The sequence below is a fragment of the Schistocerca piceifrons genome, chromosome X, assembly GCF_021461385.2.
Source record: "Schistocerca piceifrons isolate TAMUIC-IGC-003096 chromosome X, iqSchPice1.1, whole genome shotgun sequence".
NCBI classification, from domain to species: domain Eukaryota; kingdom Metazoa; phylum Arthropoda; class Insecta; order Orthoptera; family Acrididae; genus Schistocerca; species Schistocerca piceifrons.
This window is the reverse complement of record NC_060149.1, coordinates 1,543,305-1,566,540: the sequence shown is the minus strand read 5'-3', so window position 1 is coordinate 1,566,540 and position 23,236 is coordinate 1,543,305. Positions and strand designations below refer to the sequence as shown.

The window sequence follows — 23,236 nt, the reverse complement described above, 5'->3', positions numbered from 1 at the left end:
ACACGTATCCATCAGTTGGGGTACTCAAAAGTGTGTGCTCACTAGCTTCCTCACGGCATAACATAAGGCCACAGACACTTTCCAACTTTCATCTGTTTGGCGCAACGCAGGATGCACTCCACGGGAAGCGGTACGTGGGTGACGCGGAGATTATTGGTGCGGCAAGGCACTGGCCCCAAACGTCGACCTTCCGGTAAGGTGGCATAAGGCCGCCACAAAAGTGGGGAATAATATTGTGTATTGGAATCCTGAAAAAAACTGACCTGATTTCATAAAAAAATGAGACGCATTTTTTACCGAATGCCCCTCGTATTGTTTGGCTACGATCGGCAGCAATATAGTGGCTCACATTAAAATACTTGAGTGACGTTGAATGGTGATTGAAAGCTTATTAAAAAGTGATCGAATCGTGTAAATTACACTACAGTATATAGTTTGTTGAAATTAATCTTTACGAATGAACATAACATCTACATAATGGAAAGAGTAAAGGTTACAACTTGCCTTATAATTGAGGTGTTGAGAGAATGATAGGCACATAAATGAGTTGAAAAATGTCGTTAAACTTTCAGACAAACTCTCGTTCAGAGCTAACAGAATACACATGTACGTACACCTGCACGCCAACATTGACCCGTCCGATTACACTGTACTGGCACCGCTGTGCAGGTACAGTGCAGTCGGCTAGGATATGAAGCTGTGCAGGTGTAGGTATAAGTGTGTGTGTATTCTGTTGGCTATGAAGAAGGATTTGTCTGAAAGCTTAGCAACGATTTCTGTCTTGTTTGCGTACATATCGACTGCTCGACTATATGATGATTTGTCACCTTCACTCCTTCCATTATCTATACTCCACCAAGAATATACCACCTACAACCACACAACCTTCCTCACACTTCAAAAGAAAAACCTTTTCTACAGTGTTGCCATGAATAACTCACAAATTTTTTTTTCGAGTGCTAGAGGAACTGCACCACAGTAAAATAATTGCAGTTAAAGATTGTCGTACAACACAGAATACAAATAAAAGATACACACAGAATGCTCGCAATGATAATAGTGAACTGCAGCGAGGTACGACACACCTGATCACGAGCAATCTTCTTTCATTTGTTTCAATATGAGCACGTATAATGGTTTTTGTGGTCACAAAGCGTTATGAGCATTGGCAGTCCGACCGGTGATGAACTCGTGACAAGAGGAGAGGGGTTGCGGAGGATGATTCTGGGTGAACTTCCTATTAGTCAATATCCATTACATATACTACCTTTCTTTGACCCACCCAGACAACCGTGCGAGCTGAAGTGCCACTTCCAAGACAGACAATTGTGCTCGCCCCAAACTGAATCTGTCTAACACATCAATGAGGGGGTTCAGTTCACTGGCCAGCCTAGATGTGGTTTTTAGGCACTTTCCCACATCCTGCTAAGTGAATACTGGGCTGGTACCTAAGTCCCGCCTCAGTGACACAATTTGTGAACATTCAGAAAAACTTTCGCTCACATCCACATGAATAATACTACGTGCAGACAGTTGGGGTGCACAAACTCTGCTCTGGGAGGTAATGGGGTGGTGACAGGAATGGCATCTGCCATCCCTTAACCTTGCCAAGCCTGTAAATGACCGTGCTGACCCTCTGCCAATGTGGGTCAAAGGCATGAGAAAAAGATTTTATCTTTCTTCACACTGATACTGAATTGTCTGGTGGGACAACAGGATGCAAGTTCAGTTCTCTAAGATACACTATGTGATCAAAAGTATCCGGACACCCCCAAAAACATACATTTTTCATATTAGGTGCGTTGTGCTGCCACCTACTGCCAGGCACTCCATATTAGCAACCTCAGTAGCCATTAGACATCATGAGAGAGCAGAATGGGGTGCTCCACGGAACTTGTGGACTTTGAACATGGTCAGGTGACTGAGTGTCACTTGCGTCATACATCTGTATGCGAGATTTCCCCACTCCTCAACATCCATAGGTCCATTGTTTCCGATGTTATAGTGAAGTGGAAATGTGAAGAGACTTGCACAGCACAAAAGTGTACAGGCTGACCTGTTGACTGACAGAGACCGCCGACAGTTGAAGAGGGTCATAATGTGCAATAGGCAGACATCTATCCAGACAATCACACAGGAATTCCCGGTATTCCAAACTGCATCAGGATCCACAGCAAGTACTATGACAGTTAGGCGGAAGGTGAGAAAACTTGGATTCCATGGTCGAGCAGCTGCTCATAAGCCACACATCACGCTGGTAAATGCTAAACGATGCCTCACTTGATGTAAGGAGCATAAACATTGAACAGCTGATCAGTGGAAAAAACGTTGTGTGGAGTGATGAATCACGGTACACAATGTGGCGATCCGATGGCACGGTGTAGGTATGGCAAATCCCCAGTGAACATCGTTTGCCAGTGTGTGTAGTGCCAACAGTAAAATTTGGAGGTGATGGTGTTATGGTCTGGTCATGTTTTTCATGGAGGGGGCTTGCACCCTTTGTCGTTTTGCATGGCACTATCACAGCACAGGCCTATATTGATGTTTTAAGCACCTTATTGCTTCCCACTGTTGAAGAGCAATTCAGCGATGGTGATTACATCTTTCAACATGATCGAGTACCTGTTCATAATGCACGGCCTGTGGCAGAGTGGTTACACGACAATAACATCCCTGTAATGGACTGCCCTGCGCTGAGTCCTGACCTGAATCCTATAGAACACGTTTGGGATGTTTTGGAATGCAGACTCTGTGACAGGCCTCTCCGACCAACATCGATACCTCTCCTCAGTGCAGCACTCTGTGAAGAATGGGCTGCTATTCCCCAAGAAACCTTCCAGCACCAGACTGAACGTATGCCTGTGAGAGTGGAAGCTGTCATCAAGGCTAAGGGTGGGCCAACACAATATTGAATTTCACCATTACCGATGGAGGGCACCACGAACTTTTAAGTCATTTTCAGCCAGGTGTCCAGATACTTTAGATCACATAGTGTATTTTTCTTTGAGAGGGGGAGGAGAGTGGCTACCCTCACCCAGCTCTCACTGGGTATGCCCTAAGAGTCCAACCGTAATTGCAACCATTACTGCCACAGAACTTCAAAATATGTTTAAGACTGAGCATGAGAGTGCTGTTTCATGGAAAGAAATTATCTCATTTTATTTTATTACTTGATGTGTTCTGATTTGTATCTGTTTTTACAGTATAGTCAAGATGATACACATAATAAGATATGTCCCATTTTTTCTGGCTTGCTACTGAGTCATTATAACTTGAAGATTTCACGCAAATAGTGATTCAAATCATATGAGTATTTGTGAATAAGTGGTGCAGCCTCACTACAACTGATGAATAACATATTTTTATTTTTTTTATTTTTGCCGCATTCAGCATATTTGATTTTCAAAATGTCCTTCACCTGCAACACTGTAAATGTTTCCTTTGAAAAGCTCTGTAAGACAGTTTTCTCTCTTTCATGAAACACAAAACACGAGTCCCATTTCTACTGCAGGCAGTACAATACGAATTAACTTCAGACCACTCTTCTGTTACCCAAGGCTCCTCTCCATGCAGGATGGAGTGGGAGGGGGGAGGGGAGGGGGGAGGTTACTCCCCACTGAAGTAAGGAGTAAGGGAGTAAGGGAAAAATGAGCAGATGGTATGTGAAAGACAACAATTTTGAGACAGAAAAAAATTCAGAAAAATTTTTAGTACTTTCTGTGAAATATTCAGTAACACACTAACAATTATGTAACAATCAATGGACAAAACCGGTCAAAGTCAGAGAAAAATTAACTGAAATGAAAGTAACTGAAACTGGAAACACGCAGCAGTGTAGAACTGCAGTAAGTGATTAACTTCAGGAAAGAAATTATATTATCTGATGACTTGTTACATATCAACCCAACAGTCTTCTCAAAATGCCTTCAGAGTATGGACACTATGAATACTGATAGTTTCACTTTCATATGGAAAAAGTTGGAAACCTGATTTTTTGGGTTGTGCAAATTATCAGGAAACCAAATTTACATAACAGCACCCATGAACAGAAATATACTGATGATAAGGGGTAACAGATTAAGTGTCAGTTCCAGGGAAACACGTTCAACCTGTCCACACACACAGGCCAGTAGCATTATTGTGACCATTGCCAATGGTCAATGCCAATGTGCAATAACCACACTCAGATGGCAGATGGTAGTACTAGCAGTGGAGGGCATATACCAGGTGTACCGGTATGAAATGAGCGTTTAAGATACAAATGTGTCGATAGGGAACATTTGTTGTGAACGAGCCTTAATTTTTTTTTTGTTTGGTTGGTATCACACCTGTCAAAGATATTTAGTATACATCAAATCATGGAACAAACATCATCATATGTTTTCATCATGTTAACAATGTTGAATTCTGTACCAGAAAATAATGATTTGCAGAAAGCATTAATTTTCTGTTTTAATTTGAAAAAAAGTGCTGCAGGGTCGCATCGAATGCTTGTCGAGGCATATGGTGATCATGCTCTATCAGAAGCAACATGCAAAAGATAGTTTCAACGGTTCCAAAATAATGATTTTGATGTAAGAAATGAAGAACGTGGAAGACCACCAAAAGAGTTCGAAGACGCCGAATTGTAAGCAATATTGGATGAAGATGATACTCTGAGTCAGAAGCAAATGGCAGCAATGCTAAATGTTGCACAACAAACAATTTCTGACCGTTTGAAAGCTATGGGAAGGATCCAAAAGTGTGGAAAATGGGTGCCACATGAATTGAATGAAAGACAGATGGAAAACCAAAAAACCATTTGTCAAATTTTGCACCATAGTTCTAAGGTCAGAAGAAGGCAACAGCATACCACCACCAACAGAACCATGCCTAGCGAAACACTATCATTCAAAACAGTCTTCAGAGTGACGACTGCTTTACTATCTCCAAGAAAATTAAAACAGCAAACTGGAACAAATAGGTCAGAAGCTCAGAAACGCCAGCACTCTGATGTAATGAAAAATTATTGGAAAAACTGGAAGCTAAATGATAAGTAGTTACTTATAAGGTTCATAGGGGGACCTAATTGAGTAGAAATATGAAAATTGCTGTATTTTTTTTTAATTTTTTTTTTTTTTTTTGGTGGGAGGGGGGGGGGGGGGGGTAATTGTGAAGCAGTTTTAAAGCTAAAAAAAAACTATTATAATAGCAACCCAATGTATATACAACACCTGTCTGCATGTTTTCCAGCACATGCTGTAACTTTGGATTAGAAATAGACTGTTCAAAATGTTATGACCCATCTCCATGTCTTACACAGTTTGTGTTTTTCATCAACTTCTTCTTCATTCTCCTCTTCTCCCTCCCCTCCTCGCCCCTCCCCTCTTTTTGCCCACAGGAAACCTCTGATTACAGCCAGCAGTAGTTTTCTGTCTCAAGGAACAATGCAGCATATGTACACTGTCCAGTCTGTCAGTAGACCTTGAAGGATCATTTCAAGCTTAAACCATACATGCACCGTCACTTCATAGCAAGAAGGCTCGTAAACACAGGAAGTTTTCTGTCGAGTTGGAATACACCACAGTGACACATCATCACTCGAATATGTTTTGCTTTTATTTGAGAGGAAAGTAAGTTATTTAGTTCCAAGAGGCTGCTTCTTAAAATCCACAGTTGCCTCAGTGCCAGTTTTGGATAGTGCCCTTTTGCCACATATGTACGGTATAGTTTGACCATGGTGGCACGCGAACAGTTTACAAACTTATCCATTTCAAAATGCTTCCACCCTTGACCCGAAAACCAATGATTATGCCCTTTTGGACATCAGATAAATCACTCTGTTTCCACATTAGGACAATGACTGCACTCTTTCCTGCATCCTGAACAAACTTTGCCAGGTGTACCGGTATGAAATGAGCGTTTCTTTTTTTTGTGAAAATGAAACACTAATTTTGAATTGAAAAGTAAAAACATTTTATTCAAAGTACTGACCATTGCTTTCTATACATTTTGATCACCTTTTTGGCAATTTGTGGACACCACGCCAATCAAACTATACCGTACATGGCAAAAGGGCACTATCCAAAACTGGCACTGAGGCAACTACGGTGGACGATGGGCCTCAGATGACAGGGGTGAACAGCAGCTGTGGGGATGCATACGGGCGAACAGACGTGCAACAACTGTTGAGCAGCTGACCACCCAGATGAACCGAGTGGCCGTTACAGTGCACGGGCCTCTGCAGCAGGTGCCTGGTTCGTGCACCCGTGCTAACTGTTGTTCATCGGCGATGAAGGCCGGAATTTGCACACCGATACCGCAACTGGATGTTCACTGAGTGATGACAGGTGGCCTCTTCAGATAAATCACAATTTTATGCTCTATTGGACAGATGGCCATAGGCATGCAGTGTGTGAAATGTATGAAAGCAAACACCCTGCAACAACCATGGGAAAGATCTACACAGGAGGAGGAACATTATTGCACGGGGAATGTTTTTGTGGCATTCCCTGGATGATCTCATCATTCTATAAGGCACAATGAATAAATACAAGTATGCATCTAACCTCCGGGACCATGTCCACCCCTACATGCAGTTTTCCTTAGCACAATGTCATTTACCAGTAGGACAACACAATGTGTCACACTGCTCACAGTGTATGTGTGTGGTTTGAATTGCAGCAGGATGAGTTTAGTACTCCTCTGGCCACCAAACTCCTCAGATTTAAACATAGTCAGGAATCCGTGTGACCACCTCTATCGAGATGTTTGCGCTACGGATCCCCGACCGAGAAATCTAGCGCAGCTGGCTGCAGCACTGAAGTTGGCACGGTCCAGATCCCTGTTGGTACATTCCTGAACCTCACCGACACTCTTCCTGCACGTCTTGGGCTGGAAAAGCTGCTTACTCGGGCTTTTGACAGGTGATCACATTAATAGGACTGGACAGCGTATTTTGTAAAATGAGTAAGACACAGACCACGATTTACCTAACTGAAGTGAAAGCCAGTCGGTTTGTGTAATCATCTGTTGTTTCTGTGGAAGTTGACTACATCTATGTCCAGATTATCTTCCTGAGGACAGAAGCAGCCGATTACAATATACCACTGCATCCAAAGAGGTTTTGTTTTGCAACAGAATAAATAACATTATTATCTGACTGTATTGTACTATACAGATATGTCCTCCTTAATGCTGACAGATATCTGTAATTTAATGGCACCAGTAATGACTGGTATAACTGCTAAAAATGAGTTTTTGCATCATTTGCACCATCTGCATATCTGCAAGTGGTTGTGAGCTTATATTTAAAAGGAGCAGGGATTTTAAGAAGCAGCCTCTTGAAACTAAATAACTTATTTTTCTCTCAAATAAAAACAAAACATATTCGAGTGATGATGTGTCACTGTGGTGTATTCCAATTCGACAGGAAACTTCCTGTGTTTACGAGCCTTCTTGCTATAAGTGACAGTGCATGTATGGTTTAAGCTTGAAATGATCCTTCAAGGTCTACTGACAGACTGGGCAGTGTACATATGCTGCATTGTTCCTTGAGACAGAAAACTACTGCTGGCTGTAATCAGAGGTTTCCTGTGGGCAAAAAGAGGGGAGGGGTGAGGAGGGGAGGGAGAGAGGAGAATGAAGAAGAAGTTGATGAAAAACACAAACTGTGTAAGACGTGGGGATGGGTCATAACATTTTGAACAGTGTATTTCTAATCCAAAGTTACAGCATGTGCCGGAAAACATGCAGACAGGCGTTGTGTAGACATTGGGTTGCTATTATAATAGTTTTTTTTAGCTTTAAAACTGCTGCACAATTACCCCCCCTCCCCCGCAAAAAAAAATTTAAAAAAAATTACAGCAATTTTCATATTTCTACTCAATTAGGTCCCCCTATGAACCACATAAGTAACTACTTATCATTTAGCTTCCAGTTTTTCCAATAATTTTTCATTACATCAGAGTGCTGGCGTTTCTGAGCTTCTGACCAATTTGTTCCAGTTTGCTGTTTTAATTTTCTTGGATATAGTAAAGCAGTTGTCACTCTGAAGACTGTTTTGAATGATAGTGTTTCGCTAGACATGGTTCTGTTGGTGGTGGTATGCTGTTGCCTTCCTCTGACCTTAGAACTGACAGCCGACTCGGCCGGCTATAGGGTGACCTACAGTTCAATAAGGATTCTGAAATGTAGTGCAACTTGGCATTTTCCCCCATCAACTAACATTGCCTGCAGTGAAAGAAATGATAATCGATAGATAAAAATCCTAGGATCAACTGGGGATTCAATCTGAGACTTTTTTTTTTTTTTTTTTTTGGACACATTAATGTTTGCAAACTGCCTTAGTCTGTGTCACCTGGCCACCAAGAGCTGTTGCAGGACGATTGATTCATGGATCCAGTTATATGGCGCCTTCCGTGTATAGCGATTTTACGACTATGATGAGTGGGGCCTGAAGATGGCATCAATGTAATGCCGAAACTGGTAGCACATAGAAGTTCATAAAATAAAATAAACTTCTACAAATCATACGGCTGTTGGTCAATTATTGCATCAAGAAGTTCATGCCAGCTGTCATCCCACAATCCATAATAGATCAACGAAGATTTTGGATTTGTAGTCTTGCACTTTATCACAGAGCCACCAAGGCAAGAAAATGGAATCTAAAACCTTATTTTGAAATTTCTCTCTTTCAGAATTTCATGTTCTTCAGTCTTCATCTCTTTCAGACTGCTTCCAATTTCTTGGAGCGGCTTGTATCAGGGAGATTTTTTTCCATTTGATATGTTTGAAAGTTTTCTTGCATAACCTTTTTTCATATATGTGAACCAGTTGGCTGTAATAATGTCATTCTAAGTTTTCTCAAAAGTTGCAAATACATTGCTAAAAACTGTAACTTTAGATTATACATTGTTACCTACAACTGGCAGAAGACATGCTTTGTTGCTGCTGCACATTTTTCTAGACTTTGACCAAGAAACTCATGCTGAGGTGACTCTTCTTTGGTACGCCAGTGTAGAAGTTGGCACAGAACAGCTAAGTAAAAAAGCCATGCAATTTGCATATGTATTTATATGTAAAAAGCTGATTTCAGAGTTTTCTACTTTGTGAGACTGTGGATGCAAAATTTATGTGCTGATTCGAAGTTCTGGATTCGCGTATTCTACTGTCACAGTGCTTCTGCATAATCTTTCACCAATTGCAACAATACCCGCTTTTACTGTGATATATTGAGAAATTTCGAACATTCATGAGTTTTGTGATAAATTCCTACTGTTATCGTCAATTGTACGCTTTAACTTATTTGTGCTCTTTTAAAATTTCTGAGAACAATAGGTCTATCCTTGTTCAAAACAATAGTTTTCTAATGTCATTGTATAATTACATGAGGAAAAGGTTATTTTTGAGAATCTCTTGACACTTACAAAACTACCAGGTGTAGAAGTATGAAACTGGAATTTCCCTGTAGATGGTGCTAGCTGTCAGTGTAGCGCCCATGAGACTGCATCTGCAGTGCTATCTGCTTTCTGTAATGGCTGATGACGAATGTCAACGCACAGTAACCCAAATTCCATACATTGGTATCTCTTTCAAACCCATAAACATGTCAAGTTTTGTGCCTACAAACTACGATTTGTGAACAGCATTGTTTTTCTGTTATCACTTGAAGAAAACTGCTCCAGAATCTAATCGAATGCTCATCAAAGGTTTCAGCGAACATGCTCTTGGGAAAGCACTGTGTCTCGAGTGGTTCAAAAAATTCAAAAGTGATCAATTTGATGTGAGAAACAACGAGTGCAGAAAACCAATAAAAAAGTTTGAAGACAACGAATTGCAGGTCTTATTGGATGAATATGATCCTCAAACTCAACAGGAACTTGCAGAACAATTGGATGTGACACAGAAAGTCATTTCTCTTAGGTTGAAAGCAATGGGAAACGTGCAGAAAGTGGGAAAAAGGGTTCCGCACAAACTGAATGAAAGACAGCAAATAACTGGAAAGACCACTTGTGAAATGCTGCTGCCCAGATACAAAAGAAAGTAGTTTCACCATCAAATAGTGACAGGTGATGAAAAATGGATCCTGAGCATTGCAAATCGTGGGCGAATCCTGGAATACCATCGACATCCACTGCATGACTGAAACACTTTGGAAAGAAGACAATGCTCTTTGTTTGGTGGGATCAAAAGGGTGTCATATATTATGAGCTGCTAAAACCTGGTGAAAACATTAGCACTGATTGCTAGCAACAGTAAATGATCGATTTAAATAAAGAATCATATGAAAAATGACCAGAATATGGAAAAAATCAACACAAAGTCATACTGCTCCATGACAACGCCCCATCACACACAGCAAAACAGGTCAGGGAAAGGATCAAAGCACTCTGTTGGCAAATGTGGCTTATTCCCCAGACTTGGCTCCATCCAATTATCACCTATTTGCATCACTGGGACATGCTCTCACTGAACAATGCTTCAATTTGTATGAGAATGTATAAAAATGGCTACTTGAGTGGTTTGCTTCAAAAGAGGAACTTACCTTTTTTTTTTTTTTTTTGAGTGGTGTTCGTAACCTGCCAGAAAGTTGGGAGAAATGTATAAATAGCAATGGAGACTATTTTGAATAAAATATTGTTTATCAGTTTCAAACAACAGATGTGTAATTATTGCAGCAAATTCCAGTTTCATACTTCTACACCTGGTATATTTTCGTAAGTTATCAGTTGGTTCAAGAATCATAAAAGAAGATTGTATACATGGAATAAGCCTGGAGATACTGAGAGGTTTCCGATAGATTATATAATGGTAAGACAGAGATTTAGGAAACAGGTTTTAAATTGTAAGACATTTCCAGGGGCAGATGTGGACTCTGACCATAATCTATTGGTTATGAACTGTAGATTAAAACTGAAGAAACTGCAAAAAGGTGGGAATTTAAGGAGATGGAACCTGGATAAACTGAAAGAACCTGAGGTTGTAGAGAGTTTCAGGGGGAGCATAAGGGAATAATTGACAAGAATGGGGGAAAGAAATACAGTAGAAGGAGAATGGGTAGCTTTGAGGGATGAAGTAGTGAGGGCAGCAGGGGATCAAGTAGGTAAAAAGAAAATGGCTAGTAGAAATCCTTGGGTAACAGAAGAAATATTGAATTTAATTGATGAAAGTAGAAAATACAAAAATGCAGTAAATGAAGCAGGCAAAAAGGAATACAAACGTCTCAAAAATGAGATCGACAGGAAGTGCAAAATGGCTAAGCAGGGATGGCTAGAGGACAAATGTAAGGATGTAGAGGCTTATCTCACTAGGGGTAAGATAGATACTGCCTACAGGAAAATTAAAGAGACCTTTGGAGAAAAGAGAACCACTTGTATGAATATCAAGAGCTCAGATGGAAACCCAGTTCTAAGCAAAGAAGGGAAAGCAGAAAGGTGGAAGGAGTATATAGAGGGTCTATACAAGGGCAATGTTCTTGAGGACAATATTATGGAAATGGAAGAGAATGTAGATGAAGATGAAATAGGACATACGATACTGCGTGAAGAGTTTGACAAAGCACTGAAAGACCTAAGTCGAAACAAGGCCCTGGGAGTAGACAACACTCCATTAGAACTACTGACAGCCTTGGGAGAGCCAGGCCTAACAAAACTCTACGATCTAGTGAGCAACATGTATAAGATAGGCGAAATACCCTCACAGACTTCACAAAGACTATAATAATTCCAATCCCAAAGAAAGAAGGTGTTGACAGATGTGAAAATTACCGAACTATCAGTTTAATAAGCCACGGCTGCAAAATACTAACACAAATTCTTTACACATGAATGGAAAAACTGGTAGAAGCCGACCTTGGAGAAGATCAGTTTGGATTCCGTAGAAATGTTGGTACACGTGAGGCAATACTGACCATACGACGTATCTTAGAAAATAGATTAAGGAAAGGCAAACCATTTCTAGCATTTGTAGACTTAGAGAAAGCTTTTGACAATGTGGACTGGAATACTCTGTTTCAAATTCTGAAGGTGGCAGGGGTAAAATACAAGGAGCGAAAAGCTATTTACAATTTGTACAGAAACTAGATGGCAGTTATAAGAGTCGACGGACATCAAAGGGAAGCAGTGGTTGGGAAAGGAGTGAGACAGGGTTGTAGCCTCTCCCCGATGTTATTCAATCTCTATATTGAGCAAGCACTGAAGGAAACAAAAGAAAAATTCGGAGTAGGTATTAAAATCCATGGAGAAGAAATAAAAACTTTGAGGTTTGCCAATGACATTGTAATTCTGTCAGTGGCAGCAAATGACTTGGAAGAGCAGTTGAACGAAATGGACAGGGTCTTGAAAGGAGGATATAAGATGAACATCGACAAAAGCAAAACGAGGATAATGGAATGTAGCCAAATTAAGTCGGGTGATGCTGAAGGAATTAGATTAGGAAATGAGACACTTAAAGTAGTAAAGGAGTTTTGCTATTTGGGGAGCAAAATAACTGATGATGGTCGAAGTAGAGAGGATATAAAATGTAGACTGGCAATGGCAAGGAAAGCATTTCTGAGGAAGAGAAATTTGTTAACATCGAGTATAGATTTAAGTGTCAGGAAGTCGTTTCTGAAAGTATTTGTATGGAGTGTAGCCATGTATGGAAGGGAAACATGGACGATAAATAGTTTGGACAAGAAGAGAATAGAAGCTTTCGAAATGTGGTGCTACAGAAGAATGCTGAAGATTAGATGGGTAGATCACATAACTAATGAGGAAGTATTGGATAGGATTGGGGAGAAGAGAAGTTTGTGGCACAACTTGACTAGAAGAAGGGATCGGTTGGTAGGACATATTCTGAGGCATCAAGGGATCACTAGTTTAGTATTGGAGGGCAGCGTGGAGGGTAAAAATCGTAGAGGGAGACCAAGAGATGAATACACTAAACAGATTCAGAAGGATGTAGGTTGCAGTAGGTACTGGGAGATGAAGGAGCTTGCACAGGATGGAGTAGCATGGAGAGCTGCATCAAACCAGTCTCAGGACTGAAGACCACAACAACAACAACAACAACAACAACACCAGTATGAGTATTTTTTGATAACTTATTTCATGGCAAATCAGCATTTATGAGTCACAGTTACTGCCTAAGAACAGATTGCCCCAAATTTCATTTTATATCAACACAGTTTTGAGAACTTTCCAGAGTTACCATTGTCCTGTGCATAATCTAATTTTTAGTAACTTGGCATTTGCGATTTAGTTACCATAGTAGATATTCTAGCTAACGTACTGTGTTATATCTAGTTTTCCGTTAAAGAGGAGTATTAGTACCAACATTTATCATAAATTAACTTTATTTTTGGGTTTTCTAATAACTATAACTAACTTCAAAAAGTTTTAAGAAAGTAGTAGCTTATAGCACAGGTTTTTCTGTTGCCTTAATAGAAATCTCATTTTGTGTATTTGTTCCCATTCTCATAAGGAATTAGTAATTTTTTTTAGCTCAATAGATCTACATCTACATGATTACTCTGCAATTCACATTTAAGTGCTTGGCAGAGGGTTCATCGAACCACAATCATACTATCTCTCTACCATTCCACTCCCGAACAGCGTGTGGGAAAAACGAACATCCAAAGCTTTCTGTTCGAGCTCTGATTTCTCTTATTTTATTTTGATGATCATTCCTACCTATGTAGGCTGGGCTCAACAAAATATTTTCGCATTTGGAAGAGAAAGTTGGTGACTGAAATTTCGTAAATAGATCTCGCCGCGACGAAAAACGTCTTTGCTTTAATGACTTCCATCCCAACTCGCGTATCATATCTGCCACACTCTCTCCCCTATTACATGATAATACAAACTGAGCTGCCCTAATAAATAAAAAAAGGATATTAAACATAATCAGCAGGTTTAGTTCAAAGTTATTTGTTCACTGGTCTGTAATACATTGCACCAGATAAAATGCAGCCCCAATGTGAATCCTGTTCTCGAACACGGGATGAGTTGATTGATGTTTTTAAGCAGCTGGAAATTGCCCTGACTACAGTCAAATGATTGGCAGCTGCTGCGAATCGGTGTATTGGAGAGCCCCCAAGATTCATGTACCTGTGGTATTGATACCAAAGGTACCACGAGTACTATCCTCTCCTGTGGATCCTAACTCCTCTGTACAAAGTACAGAATCTGTCATTACTCATCCACTTGACTGTGAGTGACATTTCAACTGTAGATCTAGGCTCGTCTACAGTGTGGATAGGCACTAGGGATGACTCAGGTGTTACATCAATCCCTCTAACCAACAAGTTCGAGGTGCTCTTTCACTGAAACTGAGCCAGTGGAACTCACTTCACTTGTTTTTGGGAAATCTGTTTTGTCTGGTGTCAGGAGGAGTCAAATGCAAAAGGGTACGGCCTATTAATTTTCTAAGTATGTATGCCTGGGAGCCTCACTCAACATGTTGAAGAGGCTATTCCAGCCACTGAGAGAGCAGGGTGCAAGCAGCTGGAGGTTGTGGCACACATTGGAACAAATGATGCCTGTAGTCTGGGCTCTGAGGTCATACATGGATCATTCGAACAAAAGGCATAGGAGGCTGAGAAGACCAGCCTACCACATGAAGTTTCAACAAAGCTCACAATTTGCAACATTGTCCCCAGAACTGATAATGGACCCTTGATTTTGAGTACAGTGGAAGAGCTGAACCAGAGACTTTGAATGTTCTGTGACAAGCAAGGCTGCAACCTCACAGACTTGCGCCATAGGATGCAGAACTGTACAGTGCCTGTAAATGGTGCACTACATGCCAGAAGCTGCTACCCAGGTAGCTGACTGTGTGTGAGGTGGACACAAGATTTTTTTTTCCTTTAGATTGGGAGACTCTCCATCCAATCCAGATGGTGATAGCTGCAGGAAAACCAGAAGTATCACTATAAAATCAAAACAAATAGCTCTCGCAGGTGAGAGTATTAAAATCCAAGTTGTTAACTGCCAAAGCATTTGCAACAAAGTGCCAAAGTTCAAAGCACTCCCGATAAGCAGCGAAGCTCATATAATACTAAGTACAGAAAGTTTGTTGAAACCTGAAATTGGTAGCAGTGAGATATGTGGGCAAAATTTTAATGTTATTGTAAGGGCAGCCTAATGGAAAATGGAGGTGGTGTATTTGTAACAGCAGACAAGAAACTCAAATCCACCAAGATAGAAAGCTGTGTGTGTGAGACTATTTACCCAAGGCTCAGTATCAGGGGTGGCCATAAAATGGTAACTAGATCCTTCTATTGCCCAACAGACTCATCTCCTTATGTAACCAAAAACTTTAGAGAAAACCTCCGTTTGCTTATACTTAAGTTCCCCAATCATACTGTAATCACTGGTGGAGACCTTAACCATCCAACAATCACTTGGGAAAATTACAGTTTTGTTATGGTGGCATGATACAATGCCCCAGTTCAATCCTCATACCACTGAAAAGATGAGTGAAACCAGTATTAGTGTGTGGTGTTGAGAAACATATGAAATCATTAAAACTGAACAAAGCTCCAGGACCGGATTAAATCCCTATCACCTTCTATATTGAATTTGTGGCTGAGTTAGGCCCTGTTCTTCCTATAATTTAACGTACATCCCTTGTATAAAAAACCATACCCAGTAATTGCAAGAAAGCACAGGTAACACTTGTTTACATGAATAGTACAAGTAATACACAAAACTAACCTCCACTATCTCTGACATCGATTTGTTGTAGAATCTTTAGAACATATTCTAACCTCAAACATAATGCGAAAAGGTAAGTTGCTACTCACTATATAGCAGAGATGCTGAGTCACAGATAGGTACAACAAAAAGACTGTGTGTATGTGTATGTTCGCTGTCTAGTTCTGATGAAGGCCTTACTGGCCAAAAGCTATGTTAGTGACAGTCTTTTTGTTGTGCCTATCTACAACTCCGTATCTCTGCTATATGGGGAGTAGCAACTTTCTTTTTCACAATATTGTTACACTCCATCCTGGATTTTCCATTGTTTGACTCAAACATAAGGAGTTACCTTGAACCTCCTCCATGCCAACCAGCACGGTTTCCGAAAGCATTGATCATGTGAAACCCAACTTGCACTTCTCTCATATGACATACTGGAAGTTCTGGATCAAGGCAGTCTGGTAGGTGTGGTATTTCTTGATTTCAAAAAAGCATATGACCCACTGCCACACCTAAACTTATTGTCAAAAGTACTGTCGTATGGGGTATCAAGTGAAATTTGTAACTGGAATGAGGACTTTTAGGTAGGGAGGGCACAGCATGTTATCTTGGACGGAGAGTAATCATCAGATGTTAGAAGTAACTTTGGGTGTGCTCACAGATGTGTGTTGACAACCTTGCTGTTCATGTTGTATATTAATGGCCTTGCATACAATTTTAATAGTAACCACAGACTTTTTGCAGATGTTACAGTTATAGATAATGAAGTACTCTGAAAGATGGTGCATAAATATTCAGTCGACCTTGATAAGATTTCAAAGTGGTGCAAAGATTGGTACCTTAGGTTAAATGTAAAATTGTGAACTTCACAAAATGACAAAATATCGTATACTATGACTATATCAACGAGTCACTGTTGGAATTGGCCAACTCATAAAACTAACTGGGTGTAACACATTGTAAACATGTGGTAGACCTCGGTTTATTGGTATAACACTGGGAAGTGTAATCAGTCTACGAAGGAGATTGCTTAAAAATAACTCATGCAACCCATTCTAGAATATTTCTCACGTGTGTGGGACCCATACCAAATAGGACTAATAGGGTATACTGAATGTACATAGAGAAGGGCAGCATGAATGGAAACAGGATTGTTTGGCCTGTGGGAGAGAGTGACAGTGGCGCTGAAGAAACTGAACTGGCACACTCTTGAAGATAGACATAAACTATTCTGACAAAGTCTACTAACAAAGTTTCAAGAACCAGCTTTAAATCATGACTCTAGAAATATAATACAACCCCTTAACTATCGGTCACATATGGATCACGAGGACAAGATTAGAATAATTACAGCATGCACAGAGGCATTCAAATGATCATTCTCCCTGTGCTCCATATGTGAATGGAATGGGAAGAATCCCTAACTGATACACTGGGACATATGCTCTGCCATGCACTTCGAGGTGGTTTGCATAGTATGGATGTAGACGTAGATAGATGTAGATATGTGTTTATTAGTGTTTGCCAAATTATGTTTCTTGCTTTATCATCCACACCAAACTTTTCCAACATTCTTATTAATATATTTTTGGATGTAGTGCCACATCATCATATAAAACACTTAAAATAAAATAACTGACATTTCAGCTATGAGGAAGGTCTTGAGGAAAGCTGCTGCAACGTGGTTGAAAGGTCAGTTATTTTAGTATTTCAAGTATCTTCTAAGATGATTCAGAAGGAGTGACACCAATCGCAGAACGCTGTGTATTTATATCTTTCAATATTATTACTACCATCACTCAGTGCTTATCATCTGAGAGTGGGTTTTATTTGTATGGTCACTGCAAGAAGAGAATGTTGGAAATAACCTCATCAAGAAATGAAAAACCATGGTGTCTAGGATTCACAGTTATGGCAGCTTAATTTGTGGTGTAACAAGCTGTGTACCATTATCTTGGATTATTCCAAACTGCCAAGTATCGTCGAGTGACAGCAAGAAACGTTAATTTTGGTAGGTCCATGCCATTGTGGTACTTAGTCTGGTTCAAGTCTTGTGCTCATTTTATTTATTTATTTTAGACAAAGAATTCCACATTTAACACCTCCCTTCTTTCCACCTGATTAGTAACATTAAGATAACGTTTCACATGTTCTCAACTTGTTCTCTGTAATTAATAGCCATGCAACTGATGTACACAATCAGTATTTGATACACCAGCCATTTGAACAATACTAAACAGAACATTTGAGCAACAGTAAAAGTACTTACATGGAAACTAGTATTTATCACACCAACGTTGCAGATCGAGGAACATTCTGATCTTGATACCATGCCAACATTTCATTTGAGAATGTGTCTCCAACTGACTCTGGAGTTACAGTATCTTTAACTGAAGTATTTGGGGATGCATCCTGGACCCTATTTCAAGACAAATTAGCAAAGACAAATTAGCAAACACTAAGAATTACTGAACTGTTACTGAGAAGGTAACTTTTTCATTAGATATATTTTGTATTTTGGTGTGCATATGGTTTATTACCAGTATTTGCAAACGTACATATATTTGGTTAAAAGTTCAAGGAACTGTCCTATCTTTTGGAACTAATAATTGCTTCCTTGGCGACAGAGAGGGGCATTTGTAAATGAATGCAAAGAAAGGGAAGGTCATTCAGATCTAATGATGAGAGGGATTCATATCTTGTGATCCTGCCGTCTTCGCAAAAGGTGGGTTCCTCTCACCTCGGTGTTCGAGTGATCTGCCCTTCCTTTTTCACCCATCCTCAAGCTATCTCTTTTTCCTCCTGGAGGGAGGAACTAAAGGTTTCCCAAAGCTAGGATAGTTTCTTGTACTCTTCTGTGTGCCTAATGGCAGTACTAAGATTTTCAGCTTCTGGAGATAAGTGCTAACCAGCTGTTCTATCCCATAATTTTACAGTTTTCTCAAGTGAACTTTCTTTTTCATACAAATGTAAATATTCTCTCACGCCATAAAACAACTGAGATAGACACATGAAACAAATATGCACTACTTACTTAAGCTAAAAATTTATTGCAGTAACATTCAATTTGATGGCTACATGAAACTTGTCACTTAAATGATTAGTAGTTTACCTTAATTCATCCGATGCAGCAGGATCCAAAGGTTTACATGTCATGGGCTGCAGAGGCTGATATATTCCTTTTTGCTGGGGTGAGGCCTGAGGCTGTTGACAAGTATTACTTGCTGCTTTGCGGAATTTTGTACTGTACTTATAAAAATCTGACATTTCAAATGGCTTTGTCACTTCACGGTATGGCTGCCACATACCAGCTTGAACTACAGTATGATTCTTTGGGGATTCAAAAGGAACAATTGTATCGAAGCTACCTACAGTGAGCATTGTGGGTGTAGTAGCAGTATTTGCAGTCATTGTAGTAACAGAAGTATCACTACCTTCGGAACGTGCACCATCTAAAGTGGCAGACACAGGCGAAGACAACAAGCCACGAACGCTAATAGGTACGGATATTTCTCCATTATGTGACACATCATTATTACAAACTTCGGCGCTCACTTCACACTTTTTGAGAGCAGATGGGTCACGGGAAATGACATCTATATCTTCACTCATCATTTTCACTGTAGTTCCTCCTGTCCTAATTACAGAGGGGCTACCGTGTCGCTGAGAAATGGGGCTACCGTGCCTCTGAGAAACGGGGCTACCGTGTTGCTGAGAAATGGGGCTACCGTGTCGCTGAGAAATGGGGCTACCGTGTCGCTGAGAAATGAGCTTCGTGCGTCGAGGTGTTGAATCTAATGATGTTTCGTACCACTCCTTCTCTTTGGGCTTTCTGTTGCTAGAACAGTGATCCACTCCACTATGTTGTTGTCCGACACTGTCAAGAGAGTGTGCACGCACTAAACCGTGGGAATCGATGCTCGCAGCTTCAGGGTACATCTGATTTGGGAGCAGTGTTTGAGGCAATGACACTTTGTGTGTGAAATGTCCGTGCGGTGGAACGAGACAGTATCCATTATTTCTGTCTGTGCACCTTGGGTCTGAGCTATAATCAGCATCACTCTGAGTTGAGCCAACCACCTTTCTTCTATCTAGACTTCCAAACCTGCAAAAGATTAGATCACAAACAAATGAAAGCGTAAAAATAATAGAGGCTCATTAAATCTACTCTACATTGTTGTCACTGTCACTAGTCAGGCAGCACAACTCTCCCTAAACATTTTAGGCGTAGAAGTAATCACAGTCAGCAAAATTTTGTCTTTCAGCAAACTGTCATGTCACTATTATGAAACGGATAGATTACTACTCAACATATAGCAGAGATGTTGAGTAGTAGATAAGCACAACAAATTAGACAAAACACACGCACACAACGCGCGTGTGTGTGTGTGTGTTTTTTTTTGTCAAAACCAATGAAGGCCTTTCTAGCCGAAAGCTTACTTGTTTGATAATCTTTTTGTTGTGTCTATCTGTGACTCAACATCTCTGCTATATGGTGAGCAGCAATCTCTTCTTTTCATAATGTTATCATGTCACTAATCATTTTAAATTATCAAGCCCACCTGAGACTACTTATTCTAAGAAATCCAGTGGTGTTTGACTCATCTTTCACTTGAAATCTCAAACTAAGTCATTAATGACTACTGAGGACATCAACATTCTGATACACTCAAACATTTAGAGACAGATTAAAGGGAAGCTACTGCTTATATGGCCCTACAGAACATTTAACATGACAAATATGTAGGCTCCCACTCATTAAAATTCTTCTGGACATACTATTATTTCAGCATAGGTAATACTGAAAATAGTAGAATAATAAAACAACCTGTGTTTTGACCATGTTACAGCCTTCCTCAAGACAGACTGATTTAGCTGGGGGTAGGTACCCAGTATACTGCACTTCTACCTTTGTCAGAAGACCACTAATGACAATTTTTTAAGTTTTTACTGGCCATAGCTTACTCAGCTTGCTTACAACTTTTAGCCACTGCAAATTGGTGACAAGCTAGTGGGAGCTGTGTTTCCCTGCTTTGATAAAAGAAGTAATAATAATAATAATAATAATAATAATAATAATAACCCGTGTGAGGTTGATAGATCCTCCATCGGGCGCCTCCCCAGGTGGCGGATAGGGGAAAGCCTCCCAGATATGGGTGGCACCGAGGAAATCAAATACTCGGGGCGGACCAAAACTATCACATCCTCGAGGATAAGTACCCGGAGTAAAAACCAGCGAAACGAAGAAAACTAACACAAAAGCCCAGACACGTCTGTGTGGTAACCACCGGTACTCTGGCCAGCGTCTGTCACCAATGGTGCGGCTGATACGAGCTCCAGGAACTGAAAATCCCTGGTTCTACCAAACTGGTGCAAGCCAGACGAATTACAAGCATAATGGCAAGTACACCTAAAAACAACATTACCCCAGGTGGACGATCCACCCGTCGCGAGACGGCAACCAGGCACTCGGATTCTGGGGGACCTGGAGATGTACTAAAGGGCGAGTCGGAGCGCTCTGGCAAACTACCCAAGAAAACACACACATACTTTGGCACCTTCAACATACAGACACTAATACAAACGGGAAAATTACACAATCTAACAACGGAACTCACCAGTCAAAAGATCTCGATCCTAGCGCTACAAGAAACAAGATACACGGATTCAGACACAATAGACTACGGAAACTACAGATTCTTCAAGAGTGGAACCAACAGGAAAATCGGCAAAGGAGGAGCACTCCTCGGCATGGCCTTCGCAGTAAACAAAAACATCCTAGACTCAGTAAAAGAAGTCAACGCGGTCAACAACAGGCTCATGACCATGCGAATCAAACACGCCAACAAGAACTACACCCTCATCAACGTACATGCCCCCACGAACGCAGACAAGGACAAACCAGAAGAAACAGACAAATTCTGGGACAAACTCGAAACCACCCTGGCAAAAATACCCCAAGACAACGCGAAAATTCTACTAGGCGATTTCACCACACAAATCGGCAGAGAAAAACGCTACAGAAAAACAGTAGGAAATTTCCCTGCACACAAATTCACCAACAAAAACGGCACCAGACTGATCGAACTCTGCCAGCAAAACAACCTCAAAATCATGTCAACCTCCCTGATGAAAAAGCCCAAGAAACAAAAGACGTGGCGATCACCAGTCCACTCACTAGGCGAATTCCAGATAGATCACGTGGCAATCTCCTATGAATACCAGAAAGAAATCCACGACGTCCAAGTGAGAAAAGGCGCCAACATAGATTCGGACCACTACCTAACAAGAATCAAAATCAAACTCACACCAAGAAGACAACACAAAAAGAAATTGACCTCACCAAAATTTGATACAAGAAAGATCAGAGAATCGAACATCACAGAACACTGGGAAAAACAAGAGGCGAAAGATTGGACCAGCTTAAAACAAAAAATTGTGAACACAGCCAAAGAATTGATCCCGCTGACTAGAAAACCCAGGCACCCTTGGTGGAACACTACCTGCGAAATCGCCCTACAAAATCGAAGAACAGCTTTCACAAACTACAACAGCAACAAAACACAAGAAACACAGGACAACTTCTATGAAATTCGAAGACAAACATCGAAAACAATAAGACAAGAGAAACGCAAATACATAAACGATCAGCTAAACTCCATCGAAGAAGACTTCAGAAATTTCAACACACGGGATTTCTACAGGACGTTCGCCAACCAAGTCAAAGGATACTCACCACAGAACCTCTGCTTCAGAAAAGAAGACGGAAAACTGGCACTTACCAACAAAGAAAACTGTGAAGAGCTTGCGAAGTACTTTTCAAAATTACTAAATTGCCCGGAACCTAACTCAACCTTCGAACCCCGAGAATCGGCCAACGCACCGGAAGACTCACCATCACCAACAAAAGAAGAAATCCTCCACTGCATAAAGAAACTGAAAAACAACAAGGCAGCCGGTGAAGACGGAATAACGGCAGAACTGCTGAAGAACCTAGGACCAAACTCGCTAAACGAAATCACACAAATCATACAGAACACCTGGACAACCGAAATCATACCTGACGACTGGAAGACCGCACTCATTCACCCGCTACACAAGAAAGGTGACAGGACAGCACAAACAATTATAGAGGAATTTCCCTGCTACCGGTCATCTACAAAATTCTATCAACCTGCCTTCTCACCAGAACGCAAGGACAACTGGAACCCGCCATCTCGGAATACCAAGCGGGTTTCAGACCCAACAGAGCCTGCCCCGAACAAATCTTCAACCTGAAATCAATCATAAAATCCCACATGACAAGCCCCAAAAAAATCATCTGCACTTTCGTCGACTTCAAAAAGGCTTATGACTCGATCGACAGAAAGTCCCTCATCCAAATCCTCAGAGAAAAAGGCCTAGACCAAAAGACCCGAAGACTAATCGAACAGACACTAACCAATACAAAATCCGAAGTCAAATTCATGGGCGAAATCTCGGACCCCTTTGAAATCCACACTGGCCTAAGACAAGGAGATGGACTATCCCCGCTATTGTTCAACATCGTCCTGGACAAAGTAATGAGCGAATGGGAA

The 23,236-nt window shown here is 40.7% G+C and overlaps 1 protein-coding gene across 4 annotated transcripts in view; it reads right to left on the bottom strand.

Moving 5' to 3' along the window:
• Positions 1-23,236, bottom strand: part of LOC124721499 — a 176,436-nt gene that overhangs the window by 1,179 nt on the left and 152,021 nt on the right. For all 4 annotated transcript variants that reach the window (XR_007006341.1, XM_047246511.1, XM_047246510.1 and 1 more), the window contains 2 exons: positions 18,772-19,764; positions 17,929-18,078 (listed from right to left, as the gene is read on the bottom strand). Coding sequence is in view for 3 of the 4 variants with exons in the window: in XM_047246511.1 (XP_047102467.1) it covers positions 17,946-18,078; positions 18,772-19,764 (1,126 nt within the window). In the remaining variant the exon portion in view is untranslated. The remainder of the gene's footprint in view (positions 1-17,928; positions 18,079-18,771; positions 19,765-23,236) is intronic.